The sequence below is a fragment of the Pinus tabuliformis genome, chromosome J, assembly GCF_031772625.1.
Source record: "Pinus tabuliformis cultivar Carrire ecotype Pingquan chromosome J, CPIR1, whole genome shotgun sequence".
In the NCBI taxonomy this organism is placed as follows: domain Eukaryota; kingdom Viridiplantae; phylum Streptophyta; class Pinopsida; order Pinales; family Pinaceae; genus Pinus; species Pinus tabuliformis.
Window position 1 is genome coordinate 943,241,074 of NC_142295.1, and position 27,918 is coordinate 943,268,991.

A 27,918-nucleotide genomic window follows, 5' to 3' on the forward strand; every position below is an offset into this window, starting at 1 on the left:
TTGATGCATTATCAAAAGAGGGGTATAACAAACAATCTTGACAAATCTCTTTTTATGCCTTTTGTAATGATTCTCTCTAAAGAATGGGGAAAATCATAATCGCATAAACATTTTTTTGTTTATAATTCATATGTTTTTAACTTATTTGTTTGTTTAATGTGCTTATATGATGTAAGACATCTACACATGACTACTTGATAAACTAATTTTTACTATGGTTTTAAATTTGTATTACATGTGACTCGATGTATATAGACCCAAAATGAATAAGATGTATATTTCAGGTATATGGTTGCAAGACATTCACTGCTATGTTGATTATAGATATAACTTATATGGGCCATCAAGAGAAATGGACAAGTTGATTATAGATATAACTTATATGGGCCATCAAGAGAAATGGGCAAGAACGTGACATTTATGGCATATCTATTTTTTTTAATAGAAAATATATTGGTTTTTTTGTTTTTTTGTTTTTTTTATGGTTAAGAGCATGTGTCTCTCCTAAGAGGTCACATGTTCAAAACTAGAGGGGTAGAGTATGTATGCCTTCGTAAATGTAACAGATCACTGCGCAAAGGTGGGTCCCTTGTCCCACAAACAAACAAGAGGTCTCATACACCAATGTAGTGTCTCCCTTAACTGTAAACTTAAAATTAGATAATAATAATAATTATTGAAAAAACTTAAAATTAGATAATAATAAGAATTATTGGAAAAAAAAATACTTATGATTCTCAACCATTTTCAAGTGGCCTTGCTGAAAAAATATGTTTGAATGAAAAATAAAATTCCGTTGTGGACTTTTTAGAATCGTAAAGAAAAGGTGAAAATGTGGTGCGACACTCGCGCCATCGTTTGTCCATTTTTGAAGTTGAAAGGGAAAGGAGAAGGACGAACACAGGCGTTCCTCCACGAGAGATTCGAAGTCCCCTCTGTCTATCTCTGTAGAGGAACGAGAGATTCGAAGTCCCCCCTCTCCATCTCTGTATGGCTATTTGTGCAGGCCCAGGGTCTACATACTCCTGAGAGAAATTTGACAGATTTGCTTAAGCTCGTGATCTTCTCTGTGGCCTCTGATTTTGAATTTGAAATTGAAAGAATCTGAAGGGAGAGGGGGAATTTTAATGAATGGCAAAGCATGGTCGTGAACTCGTTTCTCCTCCAGAGGACGCGATATCCAGAGCGCGCTTTTCTCTCCACTCTAACAAACTCCTGGTTTCCTCTTGGGATTCTGTACGGAACTCTTCTTCCTTCATTTCCTCTGGCCATTTTTTGATGTCTACGCATCTGTACTTTTTGATATCTACCTATCTTTGTTGTGGAGTCTGTAATGTATGGCTGTGTGATTTGCAGAGTGTTACGCTATACGACGTAGATGAGAATGTGGTTAGAGTTAAATTTTCACACCCTACTCAACCTTTGGACTGCTGCTTTCTCGATGATTTCAGTGGATTGAGTGGTGGCGCAGATGGCACTGTCAGAAGGTATTTATTTTTCAAAGTGATATTCACATTTAGTATGTCAAATTGTCATGTCCCTAAACACAAAGATATTCATACACTCCACCGAAAAGTATTACAATGCTCTTTTTAACATCGTCGAGGAGTGGACTAACTCCTAGTCTGTCATATTATCTACTCTATCATACTAAATGCATTAAAACACTAAACGCCTGGCTTTAAAAATAATCAACCATTGGAAACAAAATGTCAGGGGAAATGAATTCAAGATCTGGCTCCAGGAATTTTGCTACAAAACACTATAATCAACAAACAAAAGCCCCCAGCCATCTTCGAAAACCCTAACCTTCTCTCTCCGCACTTCCATGGCTGCTACCATCCCAAGCTGTAGCAGCATTCAAGGCTTTTGCCGATTCTGTTACAAGAAGATAAAAACCTTCAAGAAATGGGTTGGCGGTCTGATTTTTAACAAGATTGGAGATTTTGTTTGATTGGCAATGAAATTTGGAGTCCCTATCAATACAGTCTTGATGTTTGCAGGAAATTTTCGTATAGCTAATTCAATGGGACTGGGCCGAATCTGAAGGATTTTGTGAATTATGTTACAAGGAGATCAAAACCTTCAGGAAATGGTTTGGCGATCGGATTTGTAATGAGATTGAGATTGGGGACTTTGTTTTCTTGGCAGTGAAATCTGGAGTCCCTATCAGTAAAGCTTCAATGTTTGCAGGACATTTTCTTATAGCGAATTCAATAGGACTTGGCTGACTTTGAAAGCTCTTGAAGCAAGGATAAAGGTCCATCGGGTGCTTCTTATACAAGGTTCGATAAGTCATATTTATTGTGGGGAGGGATTTCATTCAACTTTTTATAACATGCCCAGTGGTGTAGCTCAATTGGCAAGCACCTTGTTATGAAGTAATGTATAAAGCATGAGATTCAAAGTTCATGTCGCTGTGGGTTAGACCAAAATAAAATAAAATTTTAGAATACAACTATGACATGAACAAGGCCTTTTTAGGGGAAGCCCATGGTTTCTTGGAGCTAATGGACTACAACCAAATCACTGATTGCTAAACTTCAACCTAGGAGATGGTGCGCCAACAATGTTTCCCATTTGTGTGTGTCTCCCATTCCTTCCTCTAATTCTATGAGAGGAAGAAAGCTATAAGGAATCAACAACATGCCAGTGTGAGTGAAGTCCACTGACAAACTTGTGTAGAAGATGACCTAGCAAAGGGACTCCTAGAAGCCCTTAGAATTTGTAATGTCCCTTCCTAAATTAATTTGGAACAAGACTAATTATTGCATTTTGGGGCCAATTTCCGAGATAGTGGGGCCTATTCGATTTTTATTAGAAGTTATTTTGTTGTGGTTAAATTACACATGGGGGCCACCCACATTAGGGAAATCCGCACTCCCTAGTTCGGTTTGCATAAAGGTGGTTAAGTTTTGCATGTTGGTGGTTAAGTGAGGGCCCATGATGGAGGTAAAATTGGAGGGAAAAGTGCTCCACGAAATCTATATAAGGAAGGTAGCTATCCTCATTTCATTCATCTGATTGGAGTATATCGATTTCTCTTTGGCTGCTTGAGCTGCTTAGCCGAGTCACTGGCTGTTTAGCATGAGTTCTTTAGGCGAAGAGATCACCCTTTCTTTGGGGGACTTCAAGTGCCACCCTAGGAAGGTTTTCTTTATTTCTTTAGGAGGAGGATCACATTGTGATTCCCAGTAGTAGCATTCCCTTCCAGGTTGTGCGTATTACTGGGGGACGTAGTGGAGAGGAGGTCGAGTTCATTGGTGGTGCTTAGCAGTGGAGATTTGACGTGAGATTTTCTGGAGAGGAGGCTAGGGAGGATTGTTAGCATCTAGGAGAGTTTGGGAGCTGATTGAGCTTCTGGCTTGGCAATGTGACTTTCGCACTACCTGGGCTAGCGCAGAGGCAGTGTGTGGGAGCTCATTTGGTGGGTAGAGTATCAATCCTTGAGGTTGAGCTTTGTCGTGGAGGTTAGAGGAGATATTTGGAGTGGTGTTTGCTTCCATTTCAGAGCTTGGAGGAGGACTTTGTGGTCATTCCTTGTAGGCCGTATTTTTGGAGCTGTTTGGAGGGCGTGGGCCATAGAAGAGGTCGAATTTGGGAGGTCAAAATCTGGCCAAACCATTTCAAGTTTCAGAATCTTTTGAGCACCGGAGGTGGGGTTTCCAGCTGCATCTTTGCAGTAGACAGTGTAGAATTGCTGGGGATTGCATAGTGCCTTTGGGGGTCGATTTTGGGAAGTCCAAATCGGGCCAAACCATTTCTGGGTTTTTGTGGGTTTTGGCTAAGGAGTTTGTGACTGACGTTTCATAACTTTTTGAGCACCGGAGGCGGAGTTTCTTGCAGCTCCTTTCCAGTCAGCAGTTGTAATCACTGGGAGACAGCGTAGAGAATTAGAGGAGCAATTCTTTTCAGCATTCAGATTACTGTTTGACACCTGGGTTCTGTCAAGCTTGCCCTTGAGGCAAAGCCCAGGTGCATTTTCCACACTATTGTACTTTCTCAACTCCATTAATAAAATGGCTCGGCTGGTTCTTAATTCTAGAGCTTTTATGAGCATTTGTTGATTGTTTAAATTTTTTGTGCTGTAAATTGTTTTTGCTTTGCATATCACTATTTTTCCTATTTCCGATCATTACAGAATCCAAATAAAGATTGGGTTTGTTACGACAATATCTAGCACCCTCAGTGTCTGGCAGTTCTAAGCATAAGGTGCTAGTTTGTGTATTTATGGAATGCTACCTACTGTCACAACAATAGCACTTCCCCACTCTTTAGGTTGGTTCCTCTCTGTTATGTGGTGGGGTAATTTTGCCCTAGGGTGTTAGGGTATCAATAACATTTTTTTTTATTTGTTTTATTTTATTTTATTTTTTTCCAACAGATAAAGCTAAACAATCAATATGCTCTCTCAACACTAAACTTAATGGAAGCTGCTAATATTGAATTCAGAACAATATTGTCCAATACATATCCCAGATGTTGTATATCCAATCAATTACAAGGTGCCACATAACAAAATACTCTTTATTCCACAATGATTGACCAGATTATGATTCAACAGACCCCAACACGTATCGTCTATAGAAAATTAAGACACTAATTCCTACTTAATGTACCTTTTCAGATTTGAAGTAACTTCGGCCTTCCTTCCCTTCTTCAACTTGGTTTTTGCACGGACCTAAGCTTCAAATTGCAGAGGTATCTCCTATACAAATTGGATTTGGGTAACTTCGGGGTCTTCTTTCGGTCAAACGTAATTGCCTTACAAAATTCACACTTCTTCAGGTACAAACTCACTTCCAATTTTCTCGTTGGCCCAAGAATTGATTATAGTGCCTCTGCGTTGTGACTCCCTAACTCGCCGAACTTCCTAGATGAGTTCAACTTCAGGAGACGAGGGTTTGGTTAAGACTTCAGATAGCCCTAGGAGGCCGCTCACTTTAGGAGTGCTTCGTTCTATGCAAGCAAGAGTGAACAGACATTCGTTTCCCCTTCATGTCATGTGCCAATCAAATATCAACAGAAAGAGAGACCAATACCAGAAATCTTCTGCCTTAGATAGAATGGGATTTTGCTTGCTTCAGACAACTGATTTTCACAGAGCTTCGCTTCCCTTAGATAAGACAAAACATCAACGCAGGGGACACAACTTCACTTGATCAATGCCTCAAGCTTTGTTGGTATTAGATGGAACAGATCGAACTTCGCTTGCCTAGATTAATTCCACAAACTTTGCTGACATCAAATAGAACATACAGAAATTTGCTTGCTTAGATAGAATAGAACATCCTTCTCCACATAACTTCGTTGCCTCAAATAGAACCTTTGCCCAAAACAGAGAGGAATAATAAGAGGATGTCAACTAGGTGTCTTAAAAACCCCCAGAGTTAATGCTCAAAACACAAATGATATGATCCACAATGATGCTCCAAAATGAATTCAACCTTCTTCTATTTATAGTTTTCCTACATGGGTTTCTTCTTCTTGAATGATTGGGTAAACTTTACTCCAAACCCCAATTTTGGGTTTCTTCGCCGAGTTACCCCAAAACTTGCCCAAACAATGGGTATTTTGGGGTTTTCCCCTTTCTGGAGGACTATAGCCTATAGGGATTGATAAGATAATAAGTCCTTCATTCATACTCAATTCATAGAGGACATTATAATCCCCCTTGCCGCAATTGCTTGCCCTCAAGCAATTGCAGATTCGGGTGCTGTAAAATTCATTCTACTTCCCATGTCGCGTCCTCCTCTGGTAGATTCTTCCATCTGATAAGGTATTTTGGAATTACTCTCCCTCTTAACTTCTCTTGCATGACCATGATCGCCTCTGGAATTAGTTATAGCTGTCCTTCTTCATCTAATAGTGGCAATTCGATGGAAGTGGTAACCTGCTTCCTCACGACCTTCTTGAGGCATGATATATGGAATACATTATGGATTCTATTGTCTTTCGGTAGTTCTAATTCATATGCTACTTTGCCAATTCTTTGAAGAACTTTATAGGCTCCATAAAACCTGGGCTTCAACTTTTCTGCACCGTTTTTCTTGAACTTGGACTATCTATAAGGTTGCAATCTCAAGAAAATGAGGTCTCTTATCTCAAAGCTGTATTCTGTTCAATGCTGGTCTGCATACATCTTTTGTCGATTTTGAGCAGTCTGCATGTTTTCCTCGAGTATTCTAAGGATATCTTGATTCTCTTGTATCCAATCTTTAGCAACGGGTGCTCTGCTGTCTCCAAAAACCCTGTCGATAAAGGAGGGTGCATCATCTCCATATAGCACTCTAAAGGCATCATCTCGATGGATAAATGGTAGGTGGTATTGTAGCAATGCTCCTCAAGGTACAACCATTTGACCCATGCTTTTTGCTAACGTGTCACGTAGTTACGAAAATACCCTTCAATCCACTTATTCACAATCTTTGTCTACCCCTCTGTTTGTGGGTGATAACTAGCACTAGGGGTTAATTTTGTTCCCACTAGCTTGAAGAGCTCCTGCCAGAATGCACCCATAAACCTATTGTCTCGATCGTTGACTATATTTTCGGGTAGTTCGTGGAGTCTGAAGACTTCTTTGAAGAAGAGTTTTGCTACTTGTTTGGTCGAATAGTCAGCTAAGATTGCAAAGAAGTGCGCGAATTTCATCAATTTGTTCACCACGGTATAGATACAATCTTTGCCTTGCGCTTTGGGTAGCCTAGTTATGAAGTCCATTGAAATGCTCTCCCATTTTTCTTCTGGAATTGTTTGTTGAAAATGTAACTATGTTCAGTCTTCATAATTGTCATTGTGATCATGTCATTATGTATATCTTATATATCTATCAAAAGAAGAAAGAAAAGAAGAAAGAAAAGAAGAAAGAAAATTATTATTTTTCAAGCATGGGTTTCATTCTCCATTTAAGTGTTCATCTAGGTCAAGCATGCATTTCATGCTCCTAGGGTTTTTCAAGTCAATAAGAGATGTGTCATGAGTCAAGAGAGTCTTTTTCCTATGTATAAGACCCTATTGGGCAATTTGTAACAAGAAAGAAGAATTATTTTTGAGTCAAAATTGTAAATATTGATATCCAAGACCAAGTCAGCCCTGCCAGTCCTAGTCAGCCTAGAAGAGGCTTTTAGATCCCTTGAAAAGGGTATAAATACAAATGATTTCGACCTCATTAGCTCACCTTATCTTTGTTGAAAAGTGTAACTAGGTTCAGTCTTCATAATGACATATGTAATTATGATTTTTATGTAATTTTTTTTTTGCTGAAGCAAGAGACGAACCTTCTATTGACTTAGGAAAGCAAATAATGTACAAAGTTTACAACAAGCACTCAGAGGTGCTAAACCCCACAAAGGGAAGAGGGGAAAACCCCCAAAGAAAACACCCAAAGTGCCCACAACAAAAAGCCGCACTTATGCAAACAAAAACCAAAGTCTAAACTGCCATGGACCCACAAGCAAAGGCGTGGACCCCCGAGTCCGAACGCTTGTCCGCAGCCGTTGATCTGTCTCCTTATAATCTGACGGTCTAACTTTGTAACACGCGGAGCAGTAGCCCGCAGAAAACCACTAAACTGCTCGACCAACTATAGCCGTCGATCTTCCCCTTCTGATCTGACGGCTACTATCCATATCGCACAGCCTAAAAAGCTCGAGGAATACCGCGCGATGAGGGCGGTATTCCCTCACCCTCCCCCGCCACGTGTTGCTCGCTGAGTGGCATCGCCAGCTTTTCCGAAAATCCGCTTTTGGGTTCAAGGGCTCTCGATAAGAGTGGTAAATCATAAGCAGTTTTGACCATCCTGGCCCACAAACCTGCATGACAAACTGTGGCCGTAGATCTGCCCCCTTCTGATCCGACGGCCAAAATCAAAGTTGCGTAGCATAGAAGCCCGAGGAATATCGTGTGATGAGAGCGATAAGCTCTCTCCTTCCCCTGCCACGCGTTGGTCGCTGAGTGGCATCGCCTGACTTTCAAGAAAACCGCTTCTGGGTTATAGGGCGCCCGATGAGGGTGGTTTATCCCAAGCAGTTCTGGACTCCGGTTTTCTTTTCCCCTTGCCCCCACTACACTGCTCGAGGAAGACGCGCCTGGAAGGGTCGCCTCCTGCCTGGAATCCCTATGTCGATCTTCTCGGTAGCCTGTTGTTTCCCGTTGATGTTTTTCTTGGTGGCACATCTCCTCCAAGATTTTCCTCCCTGTAGCTCCCGGTCTAATGTAGACTTTGCTAACTTTTTGATAGGTCCTAAAGTGCTCCTTTTTAAAACTTTCTACTATGTTCTTATTCCTCATTGACGAAAGGTAAAACACTGTCTCTTGGTCTGTTTTGATATTGCTGTCTGTCCATGAGAGATGATTTTTATGTAATTGATGTAAAGAAGAAAATAAAATTATTTTTGTAATGCTTGAATCATGGGTTTCATGATCAAGGAATTTTGTAGTTAAGGCTCCCATTTGTTATTTTTTCATAGGGCTACATTGTCCTTTGCTTTGATAATTGCATTTCTTCATTAACACATTAAGTTCACCCCATAACATTATAACATTATTCAGATTTACATTATTATTCATTAGCATATGCAACTATGTAGAAAGAACAATATCATCATCATCAATGCAGCGGAATATAAAGGAACAATAGAAGAAAAACATTCACACATAGAGACACCAGGATTGGTCGGAGACCAGGGAAAAACCCACTATGGGGAAAACCCTTGGAAATTCTTCTTCTTAGATCGTCATCAAATGATTAAGCAAAAGAGAGTACAATGATCCATATCTTTATCTATGCAACAAAACAACTAGAACATCCATAATATGACCTTAAACATGCTTATACTCAAAGACCCTGATTTTGAGAACTGTAATGCACTTTCATTGATTGTAGTCAACTGCTGAATATGGTTGTCACTGCACTCAACATTGCCACATACTGATAACTCATCTTTTGCTCCTAGACGCATGCAGAGATACTGTGTGTGAGCGTCTAAGACAGATCTGGACACTCTCTAGAGAACTGGATGAGTGCATCTAGGATTGATCTGAATGCTCCTAGGAGAACTGCAAGCGGGTGTTCGAGGTCCAACTGCACTGCAGAAACCATAGCCTCCCGGACACTCTCTTAGACACCCTATGCGAGCATCCGAGACTAATCTGGACGCTCTCTGGAGAACTGGATGCGAGTGTCTGGGGACCAAATAGAATTGCGGAAGCCCTAGCCTCCTAGACGCTCCCTTAGACACTGTGAGCAAGTGTCTGAGACTTCCCGGACGCTCTCAGGACCATACTGTGCCAACGTCTAGGGACAAAAAACTTTAGTTACGTGCAAGCGTCCGTGACTCAAAAACCCTAGACACATGCGAGCTTTGACCCTGTTGTTTCAGACCCTTTGCGTGAGCTTTCCTCCGTCAAACTGTAGGAATTTATAGGGTAAGTTCCTCAGACAGAACACCAAAGACACCGCTCACAACCAGATCATAGATCAATACACCAGTATTGTTGACGTGGTTAAAACCCTCAAAGAGGGAAATAATCCACGGCCTGAGCCAACGCGGCCACTTCAGGCAATTTATTAATAAAAGAATGAAAATTTACATAAGCTTCTCTCATGAACGGTTACCCTACAAATGACCCTCCATGCTCTTTAAATAGAGATCATGGACCAATCAGGTGTTAAGCCACGGATCAAGTGTCGGTAATACCAAGGAGAGAATGAACCGTCGGATCACTACATATCGTGACCGTCGGATTGTAAGTTACAAAAGTACATAGTAAAGAAACACACTTTACCTAACTCTACACTAGACCAAGTTATACTTAACTATTTCCTATGTGTCGGAATATCCTAACATCCCCCCTTAAGAACAACTTGGGATAGGATTGAAGGATGTACAAATATGACACAATAGGAGAAGGAAGGAGGCATTAGAGCTTATCCCCCCTTAGTGACAACTTCCTGAACTCCAACCATAAATCGAAGTTTAGTAAACTTCGCCTCTGTGAGAGCCTTTGTAAAGATGTTTGCAACTTGATCATCTGTTGAACAATATTGTACTTCAAGAACATGGTCGTGAATGAGCTTTCCGATGAAGTGCATGTGCAGTTCAATGTGTTTGCTACGCTGATGTTGGACTGGATCTTTGCATAGTTGAATGGCACTTTGATTATCACACCAAAGTGTAGTCGGATGCTGCTGCTGAAAGCCAAACTTTGATAGGATCTGACGAAGCCACAGGGCTTCCTTACTAGCTTCTACAACACCACGATACTCTGCTTCTGCTGAAGAAAGAGAAATGGCACTTTGTTTCTTGCAAGCCCATGTAATAGGTCCTGAACCAAGAGTGAACACATAACCTGTAGTAGACTTTCGATCATCAGGGTCACCAACCCAATCAGAATCAGTGAAACCAACCAATAGAGGAGATGCTTCTGCACTGTAATGAATCCCAAATTGGATTGTACCTCGAACATAACGAAGTATTCTTTTCGCTACTTTCCAATGACTTTCATGTGGGTTTTGCATAAACCGAGCAATAAGGCCAACAACAAAGGAAAGGTCAGGACTAGGATGGGTTAGATACAAAAGTTTTCCTACAAGTTGACGGTATAAGGTAGCATCAACTTCAGGGGAAGTACAAGTGACTGAAAGTTTTGCTCCAGATTGAAAGGGAGAAGGGGCTGGCTTACAGTCTTCCATGTGAAAATGGCATAGAAGATCACATGCATACTTGGACTGGGAAAGGGAAATACCTTCCTTGGATTGCAAGACTTGAAGACCAAGAAAATAATGCAAGTGTCCTAAGTCTGTCATTTCAAACTTCTTTTCAAGGCTGGACTTCACATGGTTTATAAGGTTGGGATCACTACCAGTGAGGATAAGATCATCAACATAAAGAACAAGAATGATAAGAGACTTGCCCATTCTCTTGGTGTAGACAGTATTGTCAGAATGACACCTAGAAAAGCCAGTTTCTAAAAGAAAGCTATCCATTTTGGCATACCAAGCCCGAGGAGATTGCTTGAGACCATAAGGGGATTTCTTAAGCCGACATACAAGGCTAGAGTTTGTTTGTATAAAGCTAGTAGGTTGTTCCATATAGATTTCTTCATGCAAGTCCCCATGCAAGAAGGCAGATTTAACATCCATCTGATGGACTTCCCATTTGAAAGAGGCAGCAAGATAAAGAACAAGGCGGATAGAGTTGATTTTGGCAACAGGGGAGAAGGTTTCAGTATAGTCAATGCCTTCAACTTGTGAAAAACCCTTAGCAACAAGACGAGCTTTATGTTTATCAACTTTCCCATCTGGTCCATACTTGGTTCTGTAAACCCATTTGCATCTAAAAAGTTTTCGTCCCTTTGGTAGAGGAACAAGATCCCATGTATCATTTGCTAATAATGAACGATATTCTTCATTCATAGCTGCGTCCCAATCTGGATGGCCTGAAGCTTCTGCAAAGGTGTCAGGATCATAATTCGTTGAAGCTTGAGCCAGTAAAGAAGAGGCTCTATCGAACTGAGAATGTGTACGTCGCTGATCTGTAGGATCACCAGCAAGAGCGCCTGCTGCATCCCGAGTAGCACGGACCCATTTTGGAAGTTGAGGAGCTGAAGAAGGATCCTGAGAAGGTGGGGGAGGATTGTCATCCTCACTTTCATCATCTAAAGAAGAAATATTTTCAAAAGTAGAAGAGATAGAGAGAGGTGGCACATCCGCCGAACTAGGCTTGTAGGTCGATATATTTTTAGCATACTTTACATCTCTTCTAATGATAACATTTTTGGACTTAAGTGGAATAAGTCTATATCCTTTGACATCTTCCGAATATCCAACAAAAATACATTTTTCACTCTTAGGTTTTAAAGCTTTATGTTTCTCATTTGGAATATGGGCCCATGCTTCACTTCCAAAAACACGAAAGTAACTTGCATCTGGTTTAATTGAGCTCCATGCTTCTTCTGGAGTGATATTCTTTAAAACCTTAGTAGGAGTGCGATTTATTATGTAATTTGCACAGTTAATTGCTTCTGCCCAAAAATTAAGACTAAGTCCTTTAGATTGAAGCATACAATTAGCCATTTCCTTTAAGGTGCGATTCTTCCTTTCAGCTACACCATTTTGTTATGGAGTATATGGAACAATATGTTGCATTTGAATTCCATTCTCAGTGCAAAAGTTGATGAATTTGTTGTTAACATATTCTCCGCCATTATCAGATCTTAGCTTAAGAATTTGATGTCCAGATTGTTTTTCAACAAAGGCCTTAAAGGCCAAAAACATGTTAAATACTTCACTCTTGAGTTTTAAGAAGTATACCCAAGTGCGTCTGGAGAAATCTTCAATGGAAGTTAAGAAATACTTGTAGCCAGAGAATGAAACAACTGGAAGTGGACCACATAAATCACTATGCACAAGCTGTAAAGGGGCTGAGGCGTGCCAAGAGGCATGTTTTTCAAAACTATCTCGATGATGTTTTCTGAGTACACATCCGGAACAAACACCATCTCTGCAAGATACCATTGGAAGACCTATCACCATATTTTCTTTACATAGATTCTGAAGGGAGCGATAGTTTAAGTGACCAAATCGCTCATGCCAAAGTTTGCTCACTTCATCACTATGAGCAACAAATACTGAGGGAAGATTTGATGACCCAAAGTTGTTAAACTTATACAACTTTGTAGAATCATCAGCAATGCCAGTGGCTAAAATCTGTCTAAGATCTCTTAGGTCCTTAATTACAACATCGTGAGGTGAAAATTCAACGATTTTACCTTCACCTGAATGAGTTATCTGATATACAGATAGAAGGTTGCAGGATAAGGTTGGAACATATAATACATTATTAAATTGACCATTGTCTATATGAAAAGTTCCAGTTCCTACAACACTAAGAGATCTATCATCACCAACATATATATTTTTGGTGTTACAATCATTTAAAGAAGAAAACATGGCTTTGTTCTTGGCCATGTGATAAGAAGCTCCAGAATCAATGAGCCACTCATGAGAATTAGAAGAAGGAGATACATTTAGTGCATATCCAGACCGAGATGTTTGACAACCACATGCAGAAAGTGCTATTCCTGAAGATGAAGTTGAAGTTGAAGAGTGCTCCAAATGGATGTTATGCTTCTTCATTGCTGCTTCCAAGGCTTCCATCTTCTTAAAGCATTTGGATTCTAAGTGGCCATCTCGATTACAAAAGTGGTAATATCTATCAATCTTCTTCCCTTTGTTTTTATTTGCCTTGTCATTTTGTTGAAATGATTTTTCATTTTGAGGCTGAAATTGCTTAGGACCCTTGTTTGGTTTAGGACCATTCTTTTTAGGATACGACTTCTTAGGATTCTTTGAATTTGGTTGCTTCTGGGCGGCTAAGGCTTTCTTAGAAGAGTTTCCAAGATTAAGAAGACCAAGGTGTAAGAGTTTTTCTTGTTCTCTTATTAAAGAATCACAAAAGGAATCAAAGGAAGGGGACTTGTAGGCTTGTCCTTGAGAAATGAAGGCTTCTCTTGTAGAATGGAAGGTGGAAACAAACACAGAGTAGGCTGGTCGCAACTTAGCAAGAATGGAATAGATAAGGTTACCATCTTCTTTCTTAACCTTAACACCTTCCAAGAGAAGTCTAAGGGTCTTGAACTTGGACAGAAAATCTTCAATGGAAGGAAAATTATTGGGGTCCAATGTAAGCAACTCATTTTTGAGTTGATGGGCTCTAAGTTCATTTTTAATTCCAAAAACTTTAGTGATCTGTTTCATTGCTTTATTTGGAGTATCAAGTTCTGCGATATGGAATCTAAGGTCTGGAGAAATAGACATCCCTATCAACCCATGTGCTTGATCTTGCCTATTTTCCCATTTGGCTACCTTATCTTCATCTTTCGGTTTGGTTTCTTGGCCTGAGGCTATTCGGTAAAGACCTTTACTTCTAAGTAAATCCACAATGTAGGACTAACATTGGAAGTAGTTGGTGCTGTCAAGAATAACTTGGCATGGACTTTCCATTTTAAATAGAAACTGAAGCTGTATATGCTGAAAATAAGTGTTCCAATGGAAAGATCTCGAAAAAATAAACTGATTAAAAAAAACGGCTCGGAAAACGGCTTTTGGATGAAGAAGATATGGTTTTTTGAAGAAAAGTTGTTGAAGATGTTGACGAAGTGCGGGAATGTGTGGAAATGAATGATAAGGTTATATTAAAAAAAAATCGCCCCCTTTCCAAACTTAATCTAATAAAGTAGCTTTGGACCAAGAAAGACTTGAACTCAAGATCTCTATTCTCATAAAGTAGCTTTGGACCAAGTGAGCTAGATTAAAAGGTTAGTAATTTTTGGAAAAGAGGAAGGGGAGTTTTTTTTTTAGTCACTGAAGCTTTGGGCTGCATGCTTACTTGAGAAAGCTCTTTTTTCCCTACAAAACAAAAAATACAAAACCCAACACGGACATACAAGAAAAAAAAACAAACCTTACGGCTTGAAGTTAGCTTTAGCCGGAAACTATATATTTTCCTCAACGTTTCTAATTTTCTGAGATCACACTAAGGCGTGGTGGAAAAGAGAATACGCATGAGAAAAATCCTTTCTCTCTGTTTCTGATTTGCCCAGATCGCATAGAATCGCGGGGCAAAGAGCATACGCAGAAATGAAAGGTATAGATCCGGTAATAAAAAAACAAAGAGCTAAATAAATCGAAATAAACAGAGAGAAAATAACTAGAAACTGCAAATAAACACTGTATATCTCCAGATCTTAAAAATGACGTAGCTAGGGCTACCAGAAACCTTTTCGCGTGAAACGAAAGGGGTTCCTCACCGGAATAGATGCTCCTAACACAATATAGTAGTCCTCTCGGCCCGAAAAGCAGTCAGAAACAATAGATCTAGGAAACGACAGTCAGATGCAGATCTACCGGCTTCAGATTTGGATCACCAACGGATGCGGCCCTCAAATAGCTTTGATACCATGTAGGAATTTACAGGGTAAGTTCCTTAGACAGAACACCAAAAGACACCGCTCACAACCAGATCACAGATCAATACACCAGTATTGTTGACGTGGTTAAAACCCTCAAAGAGGGAAACAGTCCATGGCCTGAGCCAATGCGGCCACTTCAAGCAATTTATTAATAAAGGAATGAAAATTTACATAAGCTTCTCTCATGAATGGTTACCCTACAAATGACCCTCCATGCTCTTTAAATAGAGATCATGGACCAATTGGGTGTTAAGCCACAGATCAAGTGTCGGTAATACCAAGGAGAGAATGAACCGTCGGATCACTACATATCGTGACCGTTGGATTGTAAGTTACAAAAGTACATAGTAAAGAAACACACTTTACCTAACTCTACACTAGACCAAGTTATACTTAACTATTTCCTATGTGTCGGAATATCCTAACACAAACCTGTGCGAACCAAACAATAGAAGAGAGAAGGGAGTGCTTGAAGGTTATGTCGAAATGAGCTTGAGGTCTCTTTTATTTATAGGCTTTCATGGAGGTCCTCTTGATTTTGAGGTCGACCTGTCCAATTGTACATGTGCTTAGGGCCAACCTAGTCCAATATACATGAGTAAATAAATAAATTCAAAAAACAACTTCTTCTTGTCCAAATAAGGCGATCTTTAGGTCGATTTGGTCCTTTCGAAAAGGGAAATCTATTGCAATTATTATCTTCATCATATGAGTTGTACAAAGTGGAATTTGACCGCAATTGCATAATTTTAACACCATTGTGAACCTTTAGGGTTGGTCATCAAGTCATAGAAGTCTAGGAAGCCAATGTCATGTATTGAAGACAAGTTACATATTGTAAAAGGTAATTTTGATTATGTTAGTCACCCTCCAAGACCTTGTCACAAGCTAGTATTCATGTCGGCCTTCCAAGAAGATGAATATGTCTCTAGACAAGCATGTTGGCCTATGTGCTAGGAGAAGTCAGCTTATTTGATAGGCATATCACTATATATAGGGCGGCTCGGCCTCCATTTGTAGACACATTTGATCAAGGATATGAAATAGAAGAAAAGGTGCAAGAAACATAGGAGAAGAAGCCTCACATCAAGCGAAGAGAAGGAAGTCAAGGAGTCGAAGTATATTGATTTGATTTGGGTTTGTTTTGGTTGATTCCTCCCACACGTGCGAAGAAGAAAAGTACTATTTGCTGCTTCAGGAAGCCGTGTTGTTACAGCTGTTCTAAAGGACCAAATCAAGGAAGAAGAATAAGTCTTTCATTAAGCCAAGTTGAAGAAGAAAGTCTCCCCATTTCAAGCGAAGTAGTAACAAGGTGCAAAAGTTGGTCAACATCCATCACACGTGCTGTAACTAGGGTTTTTGAAGCTGCCGAGGGTTGCAGGTCTGATCTAAGAAGACGAGATTTGAAGGATATTCTAGAAGGAGGGAGAAGCAAGCAGTTTGACCATCATTGACTCCAGGAAGAAGAGGTTAAACTAAGAAGGCTTGTGACTTGGTCTTGGAAAGGTTGTTGTGTCAAGGGTCTTGTTCATGGTCTTGGTATTCGTCAATTGAAGCCGCTATAAGAAGAAGAATTTGTTTTGGGTTTTCCTCTCAAGCTGGAGAGGTTTTGACCCTGGCTGGTTGCCTATATTCCATGTCTCTTGTTTCTTTATTGTTTATGCTTTGGTAGCTATTTGATGAAGAAGAACACTATAATAATCTAACTAAAGAGAGGATCCTAATCCGAAGAAGTAAAAAGCATTCACACGCAGTTATCATCAAAGAGAAATCTCCTAATCCTAATGCCCTAGATTTCTCAACAATCACAAGAAGTTCGATCTGCAATAAAAGAGTGTAGAATTCAAGGAAGAAGCCAAGAAAGTCAAAGGAGAGAGAAGCTGAAGCAAGGAGGAAGGAAAATCAAAGTTTTGACCTAGTTTCTGGACTATTTTCTCTCACACGTGCGAAATTCTGAGATGTTGCAGGGGGCCGAAGTTGCAGACCTATTGCAGGTCCGAAATTTAGATGTTGGGGGCTGAAATTCTGAGTTTGCAACAATTTTGGAAGGGTTTGACCCTTGTTGACTTGGTTTGACTTTGACTAGTTGGAAGGGCTTTTGTTGGAGGGCTGACTTGGTGCTTGGAGGAGGTCTTGGTCTAGGGTTTTTGGTCTTGGATTTCTCATTTGAAGTTATTTCTATAAGAAGAGAAGAATTTTGACTGGGTTTTCCCCTAAGAGGGGTTTTTCCCTGGCTGAGAGCCTACATCTTGTGTTCATTGTTTTATGGTTTTGGTAATTGTTTGATGAAAGAGAACATAATAAGAATAAGAAGAAGAAGTTAATATAATATCACAAGCAATTATCAAGTAAGAGAAATCACCCTAAGTGCTGCCATATAGATTTCTCAACATGGTATTAGAGCTAAGGTGAAGAAGGAAGAGGCAACTTGGAGATCACTCTTGAGGATATAAGAAGAGGACATGTGTTCTAATCATCTTGGAAGGACATAAGAAAGGACACAAGAGAGTCACAAGGAAGAACATAAAGAAGGATGCAAGGAGAAGCTCTAAGGAAAGAAGGCTCATCATTCATCTTGAAGGAAGGCTACTAGACTAAGAGGCTCTTGTTTACAAGAGAGCATCTTGAGAAAATACTTTTGAAGACAACGTGAAACATCTTGGAAGATCTTTTGAGGACTTTGGAAGACATCATTTGCAAGGTAGAAGGAAGAAAGTTTCTCTCTCTTTAATTGGAAGCTCTTGATTGTAGGTCATTATCTTGAAGAAGGATCTCTCTCTCTTGAAAGATCTTCTAGAAAGTCTTTGAAGAAAACAAGAATCTTGGGACCATCATTGAAGTAAGTTTGAAGAAATATCAAGTACCTTTGGAGCATCATTAAAATGACAAGTACCTTGGGACTATCATCAAAGCAAGAAGAATACCTCTTGAAGGCATCAAAGAATGTCATCTTCAAGTATCTATTGACAAGCATAGTTGCAGAACCAAGCAAGAATAAGACTAAGGAATGGACAAATCACTGTAAAGTGAAGTTAGGATTAAAAGGATTCTCATTGAATCCATCAAGAATCATCTAGTTCTAGTTATGAAGAAGTATAAAGTCACATATAAAAAGTCTCAAGCCTTTGCTACTAAAGGAAAGAAGTAGAAGAAAGGGAGGTTTGTAAAGTTTGAACCTCATCAAAAGAATTAATTTCGAGGAAGACAAGATATGTCCAAAATGAAATAATTGTCCTAAGAATTCTCAAAATAGAATAAACAATAAGAAACAAGAAAGGGATGGAGCTCATATAGCTATAGATAGAAAAGAACCTAAAAAGAAGCTAAAGATTGTAGATCCCAAGGATCTCTTTTATTGAAGTCTCATGAAGTATATGACATTAAAATAGTTGGAACAGACAGTTGCACTGGAAGTAATCATCTAGCAAGAATATAAGGGTTTGGACACAACAACACTTTGGCATCATAAGGATCACAAGGATCCTCTACAAGAATAGAATCATGAAAAGACTTTTCAATATATGAAAGAATCATTATGACATGGTAAGAGTATAAGAAGTTTGCAGGTATAGTTATAGCATGAAGGAAGTCTCATCTTCAAGAAAAGAGGCAGTTCGTTCAAAAGTAGACTAGATGGTTGTTTGAAAGAAGAAGAATATGCTTGATAACTTGAACATGAACATGGTGTGGATAAGTTTTGGATAAAGTTTGGAACTCTTTCGAATGGAAGACATGATAGTTGAACCTAAAGATAATGATCAACATCTAATATAGTCTCTTGAAATACTGCTAACTACAAAGGGAATTATTGAAAGATAAGTGCTCTATCTCTCTTCTTATACTATTATTTTCTTTAACTTAGTCCTTTGTTTTTATATACATTGCTTGATTATATCTTTTTTTTTTATGATCTCCTTGAAAAGGATTGCAGGTATATTCTAAAGACTGTTTGTGAAAGAAGTCAAAAGTTTGTGGCTAGATTCAAAGGGAGCCTCGAAGGGAGATTTAAATCTTGGAAGAACTTTGAATTCAAAAGAAGCTTTGATTCAGAGGGAGTAGTTCAATCTTAAAGTAAAAATCAAAAGGAGGTACGATTATTTAGTTAATAATGCATAGTCTTTGCATGTGAGGTATGTTAGGGTTTTGTAGTTTCTTTATGATAGGTCTAAAAGACAATGAAAGTGTTAGGGTTTGAAGATGACATATTTTGCATGATTAGAATCTAGGGTTTGTAGACTTTACATTTTTGAAGGTTTTTGGTATCTAGGGTTCGTAAAACCTAGATGGGACTTGAATTAGAAAACCCTAGAATAGTGAAAACTATAACCCTTATTATTTGTTCCCTCTTGAAGCCCTAGCTCTTAATTTCTAGGTTTTGTAGATAGAATCTAGGGTATGTGATAAAAACCCTAATAAGGGTTAGGTCATGAGATATCTAAGGTTTGTAACCAAAACCCTAGATGCACATTTTTTGAAGTAATGATAACCCTAGATTGATAAAATCAACATCATGCTCTTGTCTTTGTATATTTTGCTTGGTTGGACTTGTCGATGAATATTGCAGGTACATAATAAAGGAAGCAAGATGAGAAGGATGAAAGATCAAATCAAAACTCGCGCTTGTTGATTGCTTGAAAAAGATGAGCATTATGGAAGGAGAGAATTGAATCATGAAGGAAGAATTGATTATGATTGTGCTTGATTGCATGAATATAACAATGATGATCAACATCAAGTATAGTCTCCAGAATAAAAGAAGTTAACCTTGACAACTCCAAGGAAGATATTACAACTTGGTAATCAAGCTCGATCCTTGGGCACTCTGATGCATGAAGGAAGATTTGTGTGGAGATGGATCATAAGGATGTTGATGCTTTGATGAGAAGGTCATCATGATGAGGAATATATAAATAATGTTGAGACAAGCTCAACATATTTGGCAGCTATGAAGACAAGATGTGTTCATCCTGGGATTAAAAGGTAGCAGTGCGAGAAGATAACCTGAAGGTCAATTTCGTATAACAACAAGGAGATCACTTTCATAAGGAAGCTATGATCAACTTGAAGTTTGAAAGGATCTGTTGTCGCCCAAATTGTACAGGAAAGATGCGACAACGCTCAGGACGGTGGCTGTCACTCTGATCCCCACCCTCTCTATTCTAGCTATCTCCCTATATCAGGCTACGGGGGGTAGTCCTTGTGAAAAATCGGTTACCCGATTCCCTACTGCAACAACTGATTAGATTTCTCCTACTTGTTAATTTTTGAATAAAGTTATTTACAGTGTTACACAATAAACATCGAAATAAAATCTATTGCAGCGTTCACAACATAAAATACTGCGGAAACAAGTACTGAGCGAGAAGGAAATAACACACACACAATTGACACCATTGTTTTTGGACAATGTCCCCGGAAAAACCCAATGTGGGAAAACTGGCGTAGCAGCTGAGGGTTTTATTTATTATGCAGTAGTTTCTGAATACAATCCTTGGATACCTTACTGGCTATCTGATACGGAGAATCTGATTGGCAGAGAATTAGTGAGAAATACCTCACACGATCACTGGTGATTCGACACTGATCCAACGACTGAATGGCTAGCCCCAAGCTGCCTTTATGTAGTCTATGCGCAGTCACTGCACTGCTTTGCATCATAACTGATAGGGACTGCGTCACTCCCTCTGGTTGATCGATCTACTGGCTGGATGCTCGATCCTCTGGCCCTTCGATCTCACACCCGATTCCTGGCACTAGATCTGATCTGCTCCTCAACAAATTTGCGAATCCCCTCAAGGCTTCTGCGCTGCCTCAATGTGGCTTTATGTTGCCTAGCGTGGCTCTACGCTACCTCTTATGGATCTCTCTCTGCCTCCTTTGAAATGTATCCCTGGATCAGGAAACTCTCCAATAGGAAAACTATCCCTGCCCCTCATTACAAGAAATCTTCTTGATGACTTCTCTTGCAATTGTTGCACTGCTCTCTTGAGAAATCGATCTCTTGATCTTACTCGATGTGTCTTTCCAAATGCCCATCAAGCCTCCTCTTATAATCTTCTCGTTGATCAATCAATGACCCAGATTAGATTCTAATCAATGGCTCAGATCATCTTGACTTGATCCTCGTCTTTCTCTAGAAGATTCACACCCATTTTAATTAATATACTTTAATTATTTTAATTTCCTAAGTTTAGACTTAGGCATCCATTAAAAATAATTAATAATTTTAATTAAACCTCCTTCGGGTGGAATTTCCCAAAATGATTTTTGGGTATTATGAAATGCATGTGTCCTAGCCTCCCTACAAAATCTTGAGGCTAGAGCACGTCTGATGCTACCATAAATCAACAGTCCCTATGAAATGTGAGGATGAAAGACCATTTTATGACATTGGTAGCATTCTATTTTGGACATGTCTACCTTCCTTTTTGGCCCTTTTGACTTCTTGAAGTTTCCTTTCTTGTGATAAGTGGAGTATGCATTTGAAACTCTCTTCTTCATTGTTGGTTAAAGAGATTTTCATCTCTCCTTGGTTGCAAGGATTCCATAATTATTCAAATAATGGAGTTTCTTTCCAGCTGTTGAGTCCTGAAGCAAAAGCACTCCATGTAGGTGGCAATTCCAATAATGCAGTAATCACTAGCTCTTTTTCTGGTACAATCTCATCAATGGCTAGAAGGTCATATCTAATTCTAGCTATCCTTACAAAGAAGGAAGCGACAGTGTCATATTTTGTCATTTTTGTGGTCTGTAGTTCATTCTTAAGACCTGCTAGTTCACTGATGTTCTTGATAGTGAACAATTTTGATAAGGCTTCATACATTTCTTGAGCATGGTCTATGTTGGAAATGTATGGGACAAGATTATCCTTTATACTTTCTACCATTAGTGTCATAGCCAATTTTTTGACTCTCTAAATTTCAATTTATCTGCATCACTAGATCCTTCGGTAGGTTTCTTCACCTTTTTCTCTGACCAAATCCAAAACTTTGTTCTTTTCAAGAATGAGATCAATTCTTTTCTTCCATGACCTGTAATTTGATGCTTCTTCTAGTTTGTTCTCCCCCTTTATTGTGTCAGGCATTGTCCTTGAAGGTAGTAAGCTTCTTTCCTTATAAGATCTCCTTATATGATCCCTTGGTTAATCCTTTTGAGGTTTTTTAGACTCCTTTTTAGTAGATCCTCAAATTGCCTTTTTCTTTCTTCACCTTAGCTCTGATACCATGTTAGAAAATCAGAAAGGCAGAAAGATTTTCTTTATATAGATAGTTTCTTGTGATTCTTTTATCTTTATGTTTTTCTTTTATCCTTTAGTTCATCAAGCAATTACCAAAACAAGAGCACAAAGATCATAGACACCAGATATAGGCGGACAACAAGGGGAAAAGCCCCTATCTAGGGGAAAACTCAGTCAACAACTCTTCCTTAATAACTTCCAAAGATAATCGAAGACTCTTGACCTAGACACAAACTTCCTCCACACCAAGTCAACCCTTGCTTCCTTCTTGCAAATGATAACCCTTCAACAATATCTTTGACCTAGCAGCAACAACTTCGACCCAACAACTGGTAGCAACAACAACAACAATTTTGACTTATCAAAAGAGACTTCAATCTCTTAGAGGAATCCACACGAGAGAGAGATAGATAGCCCAAAATTTCGATTTTCTCCTTTTCTTCTTCGTTCTCCAAATTCGTACTCCTTTTGCCTTCCTTTTTTACTTCACACTTTTCCAACTCTTTCTTCTGGATATCGAACTTGTGTGTGAGAGAATGAATGCTCCAAGTGAATCCGAACTGTTCTGTATATATAGCCTTCTAGTGAGGTCGAATTGCCCTTCTTGAAGACGACTTGATCTCCTTGAGGCTGACTTGGTGTGGAGGGGAAAAATAACATATTTTACTCAATATTAATTCTTTTTACATGATTCAAAAGCCCAAGAAGGGTCTCTTTAAATGGACAATGACTCTAATGACTCAGAATAAATCCTATAGGTCCTCAATGGGGACTTTGACCTAAAACATGATGACCCAAGCATGAAACCCATGCTTTAATAAGTCATAATAATAAATTTTCTTTTTCATTCTTTTGATAAATACATTTTATGAAGACTGAACCTAGTTACCTTCTTCAACAGTGGCCCGCTGGGCAATGTGGTCCAAGTGCATCATCATCCTTGCATGAGTGGGGCACGAGCAAGCCAAATGTGGTGCTAAAGGATCCCATGATGTGGCAATCAATGTTCTATTGTGGAGGAGGCCCATGGCTCTCAATGCTCACCCTACAAGTGCCATCATGAGCCTTTGGAGGGCCTGGATCCCGTATAGGGAGGCTAAACCTAAGATGAAGACCCACTTGCAATCCTGTATAAGATCTAATGTGTCCCCTCACCTTCTAGGACAACAAATCATTAGTGCAATTGAGTAAATGAGCTTATAAATCAGGGAACCAAGTGGAGCTTCATAGCGACATGCCCTTCCATAATGGGCTTTAGAATGTACAAGTGTCTGCAAGTTCAAGAGGGAGGTTAATCAAGGATTATATTAGGTGGTTTCAACCTCTAAGGGAGTGACAGGTCCATGGTACATCCTTCAAATGGCAGGTCTCATGTGAAATAGTGATGGAGCGGTGTGGGGCAACAAAGAAGGCTCTAAGCCACATGCCATGGTACAAGGGTAGCCATAATGGGGAAAGCCAACCCATGGGTGTATAGATGTAGGCGGGAGCAATCATGGTACATGAGCTACCCTGACCTTTGTTTTTCCACCCTTCTTCATATGCCTTTTGCCTTTTATTAATTTTTTCCTCTTAATAACTGCTTGGGGCTCCAAGGATTGAGAGCATGATGTGAATGATATAACAGTGAATACCCCCTTAATGGTTGGGCAATTCATTGCCCACCAGGGGTTGGGACAGTCATGGGTTCTTTAATGATGCAGGGAGATCACATAAGGGGCCCTAGGAACCAGGGTGATGGCCATTATCATTGATGATAAAGGGGTAGAGGTCATGTTTAGACTTTTTCCCATGTGCTAAGTTTTTATGTTCCGGCCATCTTTTGCATTTAATGGTACATTTCCTGTTGTAAGTGTTCAAATTATGCTTTTAACTTTCTTTATAGCTGCATCAACCTTCGGGGCATCGTTCCAGGCCTGGCCCAAAGTGTGGAGAAGGGGAGGGTGTTGAAGAAAGTGTAACTAAGTTCGGTTTTCATAATGACATGATATTTGTAAATGATAAAATAAAAGAAATAAAATTATTTTTGTATGCCTTGCTGCATGGGTTTCATGAGCAAGAGGTTTATTTGTTAGTGGCTCCCATTGAGAGCCTTAGGATTTATTTTAAGTCAAAGAGTCAATGTCATGTATGAAGAAGCTCTTCTTGAGCCTATGTTTAATGTATTCAAGTCTATAGAAATATGTAGAAGCCCTCCAAAGACAAGCACAATCCCTCTTGAAGAAGTCGGCCTACAAATGAATTAAATACACTCATGTCGGCTCACTTGAAATGACACATCTCTTCATGAATACAAGTCGGCTTATTATGGAGACGAAACCACTATAAATACCCAGCTAGGGTCTGCGCAAAAGTACAGAACAAAACTTAGATTATCTGTGATTTTCGGATGGGTACAGGAAGTACAGAATTTCGGATGAGTACAGGGGTACAATACTTTGGATGGTATAGACCAACATCTTTGTAATTTTCGTATGAGTACAGTTCAGGATCTCGGATGTCTCTAAAATCTTCGGTGGTAATTACAGTCTCAATCTCCTCAGTGGTGACAGTCTCGACATATCCATAATGATGATCTCGGTGCAAGGAAAGAACACAATCACTATCTCGATAAAGATCTCAGTGCTGATCATTGTCTCGACATATTTGTGATGAAGAAGATTGAGGTGATACACTCTCGGCATACTCTCTAGACACTGATCACTGTCTCGGCATAATTGTGATCCCACAGTAATACACTCTCGGCATACTAGACACAGTCATGATCTCGGCATAATGGCAACCATGGTCTCGGCATAATGGCAACCATGGTCTCGGTCATAATCTTAATGAAGACAAGGTCATGATGAAGATCTCAGTGCATCGATGAAGACATGGAATCAAGGTCATGATGAAGATCTTGATGAAGACAAGGTCAGTATAGAGACCTCGTTGACATGGTGATGATCTCAGTGAGAGTGCAACAATGATCTAGGTGAAGGTACAACAATGGTGCAACTGTAATGACCTCTGTGGTGCAATAATGATGACCTCGGTGAAGCAGCAGTGATGATGATGAACTCAGCAATGACAAAGAAGAGGATTGGTGTCTTGGTCTTGGAGTGGCCTAATAGGTCAAGGGTCATGGTCTTGGTATTCGTCAATTGGAATCTCTATAAAAAGAATTTTTTGCTGGTTTTCCTCTCAAAGGGTGATTTGGTTTAGCACTATTAACCATTGTTGCGAAAATCACGATTTTTTGAGTTTGACGATATTATCGCCCGATTTTTATGCTTTTTTTCACAAAAAATCGTGATAACTTGAAAAAATCACGATTTTTTGGGAAAAAATAAAAATAAAAAAAATAAAAAAAATAAATAATTTTTTTCCCCGATTTTTTGATGAGGAGGAGGAGAAACAGGAGGAGGAGGTGACACAACCTACCCAGGCTACCCCTGTCACTAGTAGAGGACGTGGTCTACCTCCTGTAACTCCTAGTTCTTCAGCTTTTAGAGCACCACAGAGTCCATTGCCAACTCCACCGGCATCCACATCTAGAGGGGCAGAGGAAATCAATAGTATTAGACTTTAGTTATTTGGTTCATTTCATTGTATATAACATTATGACTCATGATATGAGATACATTATTATATTTTTTGTTGATATTTTGAGGCTGAGTTGGGACTCGGGAGTCAGGACTTACTGTTCAGGACATGATTCACTGTTATGTGTGAGGTAGCACTAGAAATGATATTACACATCTTATATATTAGTTCTTTTATCATATTTATATGTCAATGTATTTATTTTATGTTGTAGATGCTTTAGATATTAAAAAAATTGGAAAAAATGAATATTTTTGTATGTCACGATTTTTTCCCAATTTTTACTGATTTTTTATTTATTTATTTATTTTTTTTTCCGATTTTTTCCGATTTTTCTCCTCGCTGATAATATCCCGATAACGATTACTGCAACATTGCTATTAACAGGTACCACAAGATTATTTCATTGCCATATGATGATGATAAAGCTATACTATACCATGGAATGCATTGAATGTACTTATGTCAATATATATGTCAACCATCTTGCGGATTATCAATATTAAAGCAAATTGATTAACATATGAACCATGTAACCATGACATTGAAAGACTAAGATCAAGGTGCAAGTACTTGAGAAATGTTTCAAATCATGGCACTGCCATTAAGTAATATGCAGATTTAACAAGTTTATCCAAATAACACTAAATTTACCAATCCGATTTTAAAATTGTGTTCAGGGGCAAGTAAGTGTTACTTGTGCAAAAAGTCCTTTGAAAACCTTTCTTGCTATGACACCCTTGGACTAGTAACAAATTTAGGTTTTTTTTTTGTTAATTAATTAATTAATTTATATGTTTCTGAGAAAATGCAATGTAGATGTCTGCCCTATCAGCTAACTTTAAACTCAATATGCTAGGCAATGCACCTACAGAATCTTGCACTTTACTGCCTTTCTAATTCGACAGGATACTAAGTCAATGGTTTATATGGCTGACGAAATCTATGTGAGAGCAAGAAATATTATTTGAGCTGAAATAGTTTGCCAGCCCTTGTAAATAGATTACTTGCATTGAATGATGTGCCCGACCGGATGAGATCGGTATTCACTTTAACCAGTGCTAGGTTGATTTTGGCTTGAAAAGTTTTTATTTATTTTATTTCAGAGCCATGGTCAGACATGGCTTCTTTATTCACACTTGGGGTTCAGGCAAATTCAGGGGATGGCTGCACTGTATCAGTCAACGCAAAAGGGGCTAATCGACTGTGGGCTGGGTTGGTGGGGTCTCGCCCTGGTCGCGGCTTATCTGTGGCTTGGTGCTACAGTATGGATGGGCCACAAAAAGAAAAAAAGTGGGTCGATGTGGAGGGCTGGAGTGTATGGCTGTGGAGAGGCTGGCTAAAAGGCGGAGGTGGAGTGGTTTCGGGTTGGCCACACGGGCTCAGGCGTGATGTCTCAGAGGAGCCTGCGTGTTTATGCAATTGGGTGGCTTGATTCCACAATGAATTGGGCTGCGGGTTCGATGTGTGGTGCCTTTGGGCTAAACCGCAAAATATTTCCCAAGTCATCTAATTAGGCGGATGACATTATTATTTTTCATGAAGGGGACATAAAGATAATATATGGATTAACTTCCAAAGCCATAGATAGTGTTGAGGGTATAATTTTGGTCCAACTAGTTGATTAAAATGTGGCTAGGAGTCTTCTTTATTTGTAAAGCCTTGTGAGAGGGAGCTTTTGGTACTTCGACCTACACACACTGTTGATGTTTTTGCAGCATCAGGCAGGCATTCTCCCACGGGGTCATGGTGATTTGACTAGTGGGGGAATAATACATTCATCCATGAGGCTATGCTGATTTGGCTAGGTGTAAATGGCCTAGGGGCAACCTTTCTCCCATGGGGCCATGCTGATTTGGCCAGTGGAGATTGGCCCACGATGCTCACATTGCTTACTCTGAGATGGAGTGATCTATTTTTCATATAGCGGGTTTGATTTGTTTATCTAATGTGGTTTTTATCCATTAGTGGAAAAAAAATTTTAGTCTAATGTTGAGTTGTAATGTAGGCTTCATAAGTGAGGGGTTTTTTGGTGATGAGGTGCCTCTTTATGGGTCTCCACTCAACATTAGAGCTCTATATAAATGTCAAGCATGTGATTGGACAAATCATCAACATAGCAA

General features: G+C 39.3%; 1 protein-coding gene across 4 annotated transcripts in view; it reads left to right on the top strand.

The window, feature by feature from the left end:
- Positions 1-833: 833 nt before the first annotated feature.
- The window catches only part of LOC149229901 (mitotic checkpoint protein BUB3.1-like), a 349,473-nt gene continuing 322,388 nt past the window's right edge, over positions 834-27,918 (top strand). For 2 of the 4 annotated variants that reach the window (XR_016247977.1, XM_089378776.1), the window contains exons 1-2: positions 834-1,236; positions 1,357-1,487. Coding sequence is in view for 3 of the 4 variants with exons in the window: in XM_089378776.1 (XP_089234902.1) it covers positions 1,132-1,236; positions 1,357-1,487 (236 nt within the window). In the remaining variant the exon portion in view is untranslated. The remainder of the gene's footprint in view (positions 1,237-1,356; positions 1,488-27,918) is intronic. The other 2 variants (XM_089378775.1, XM_089378777.1) reach the window with 1 other exon arrangement.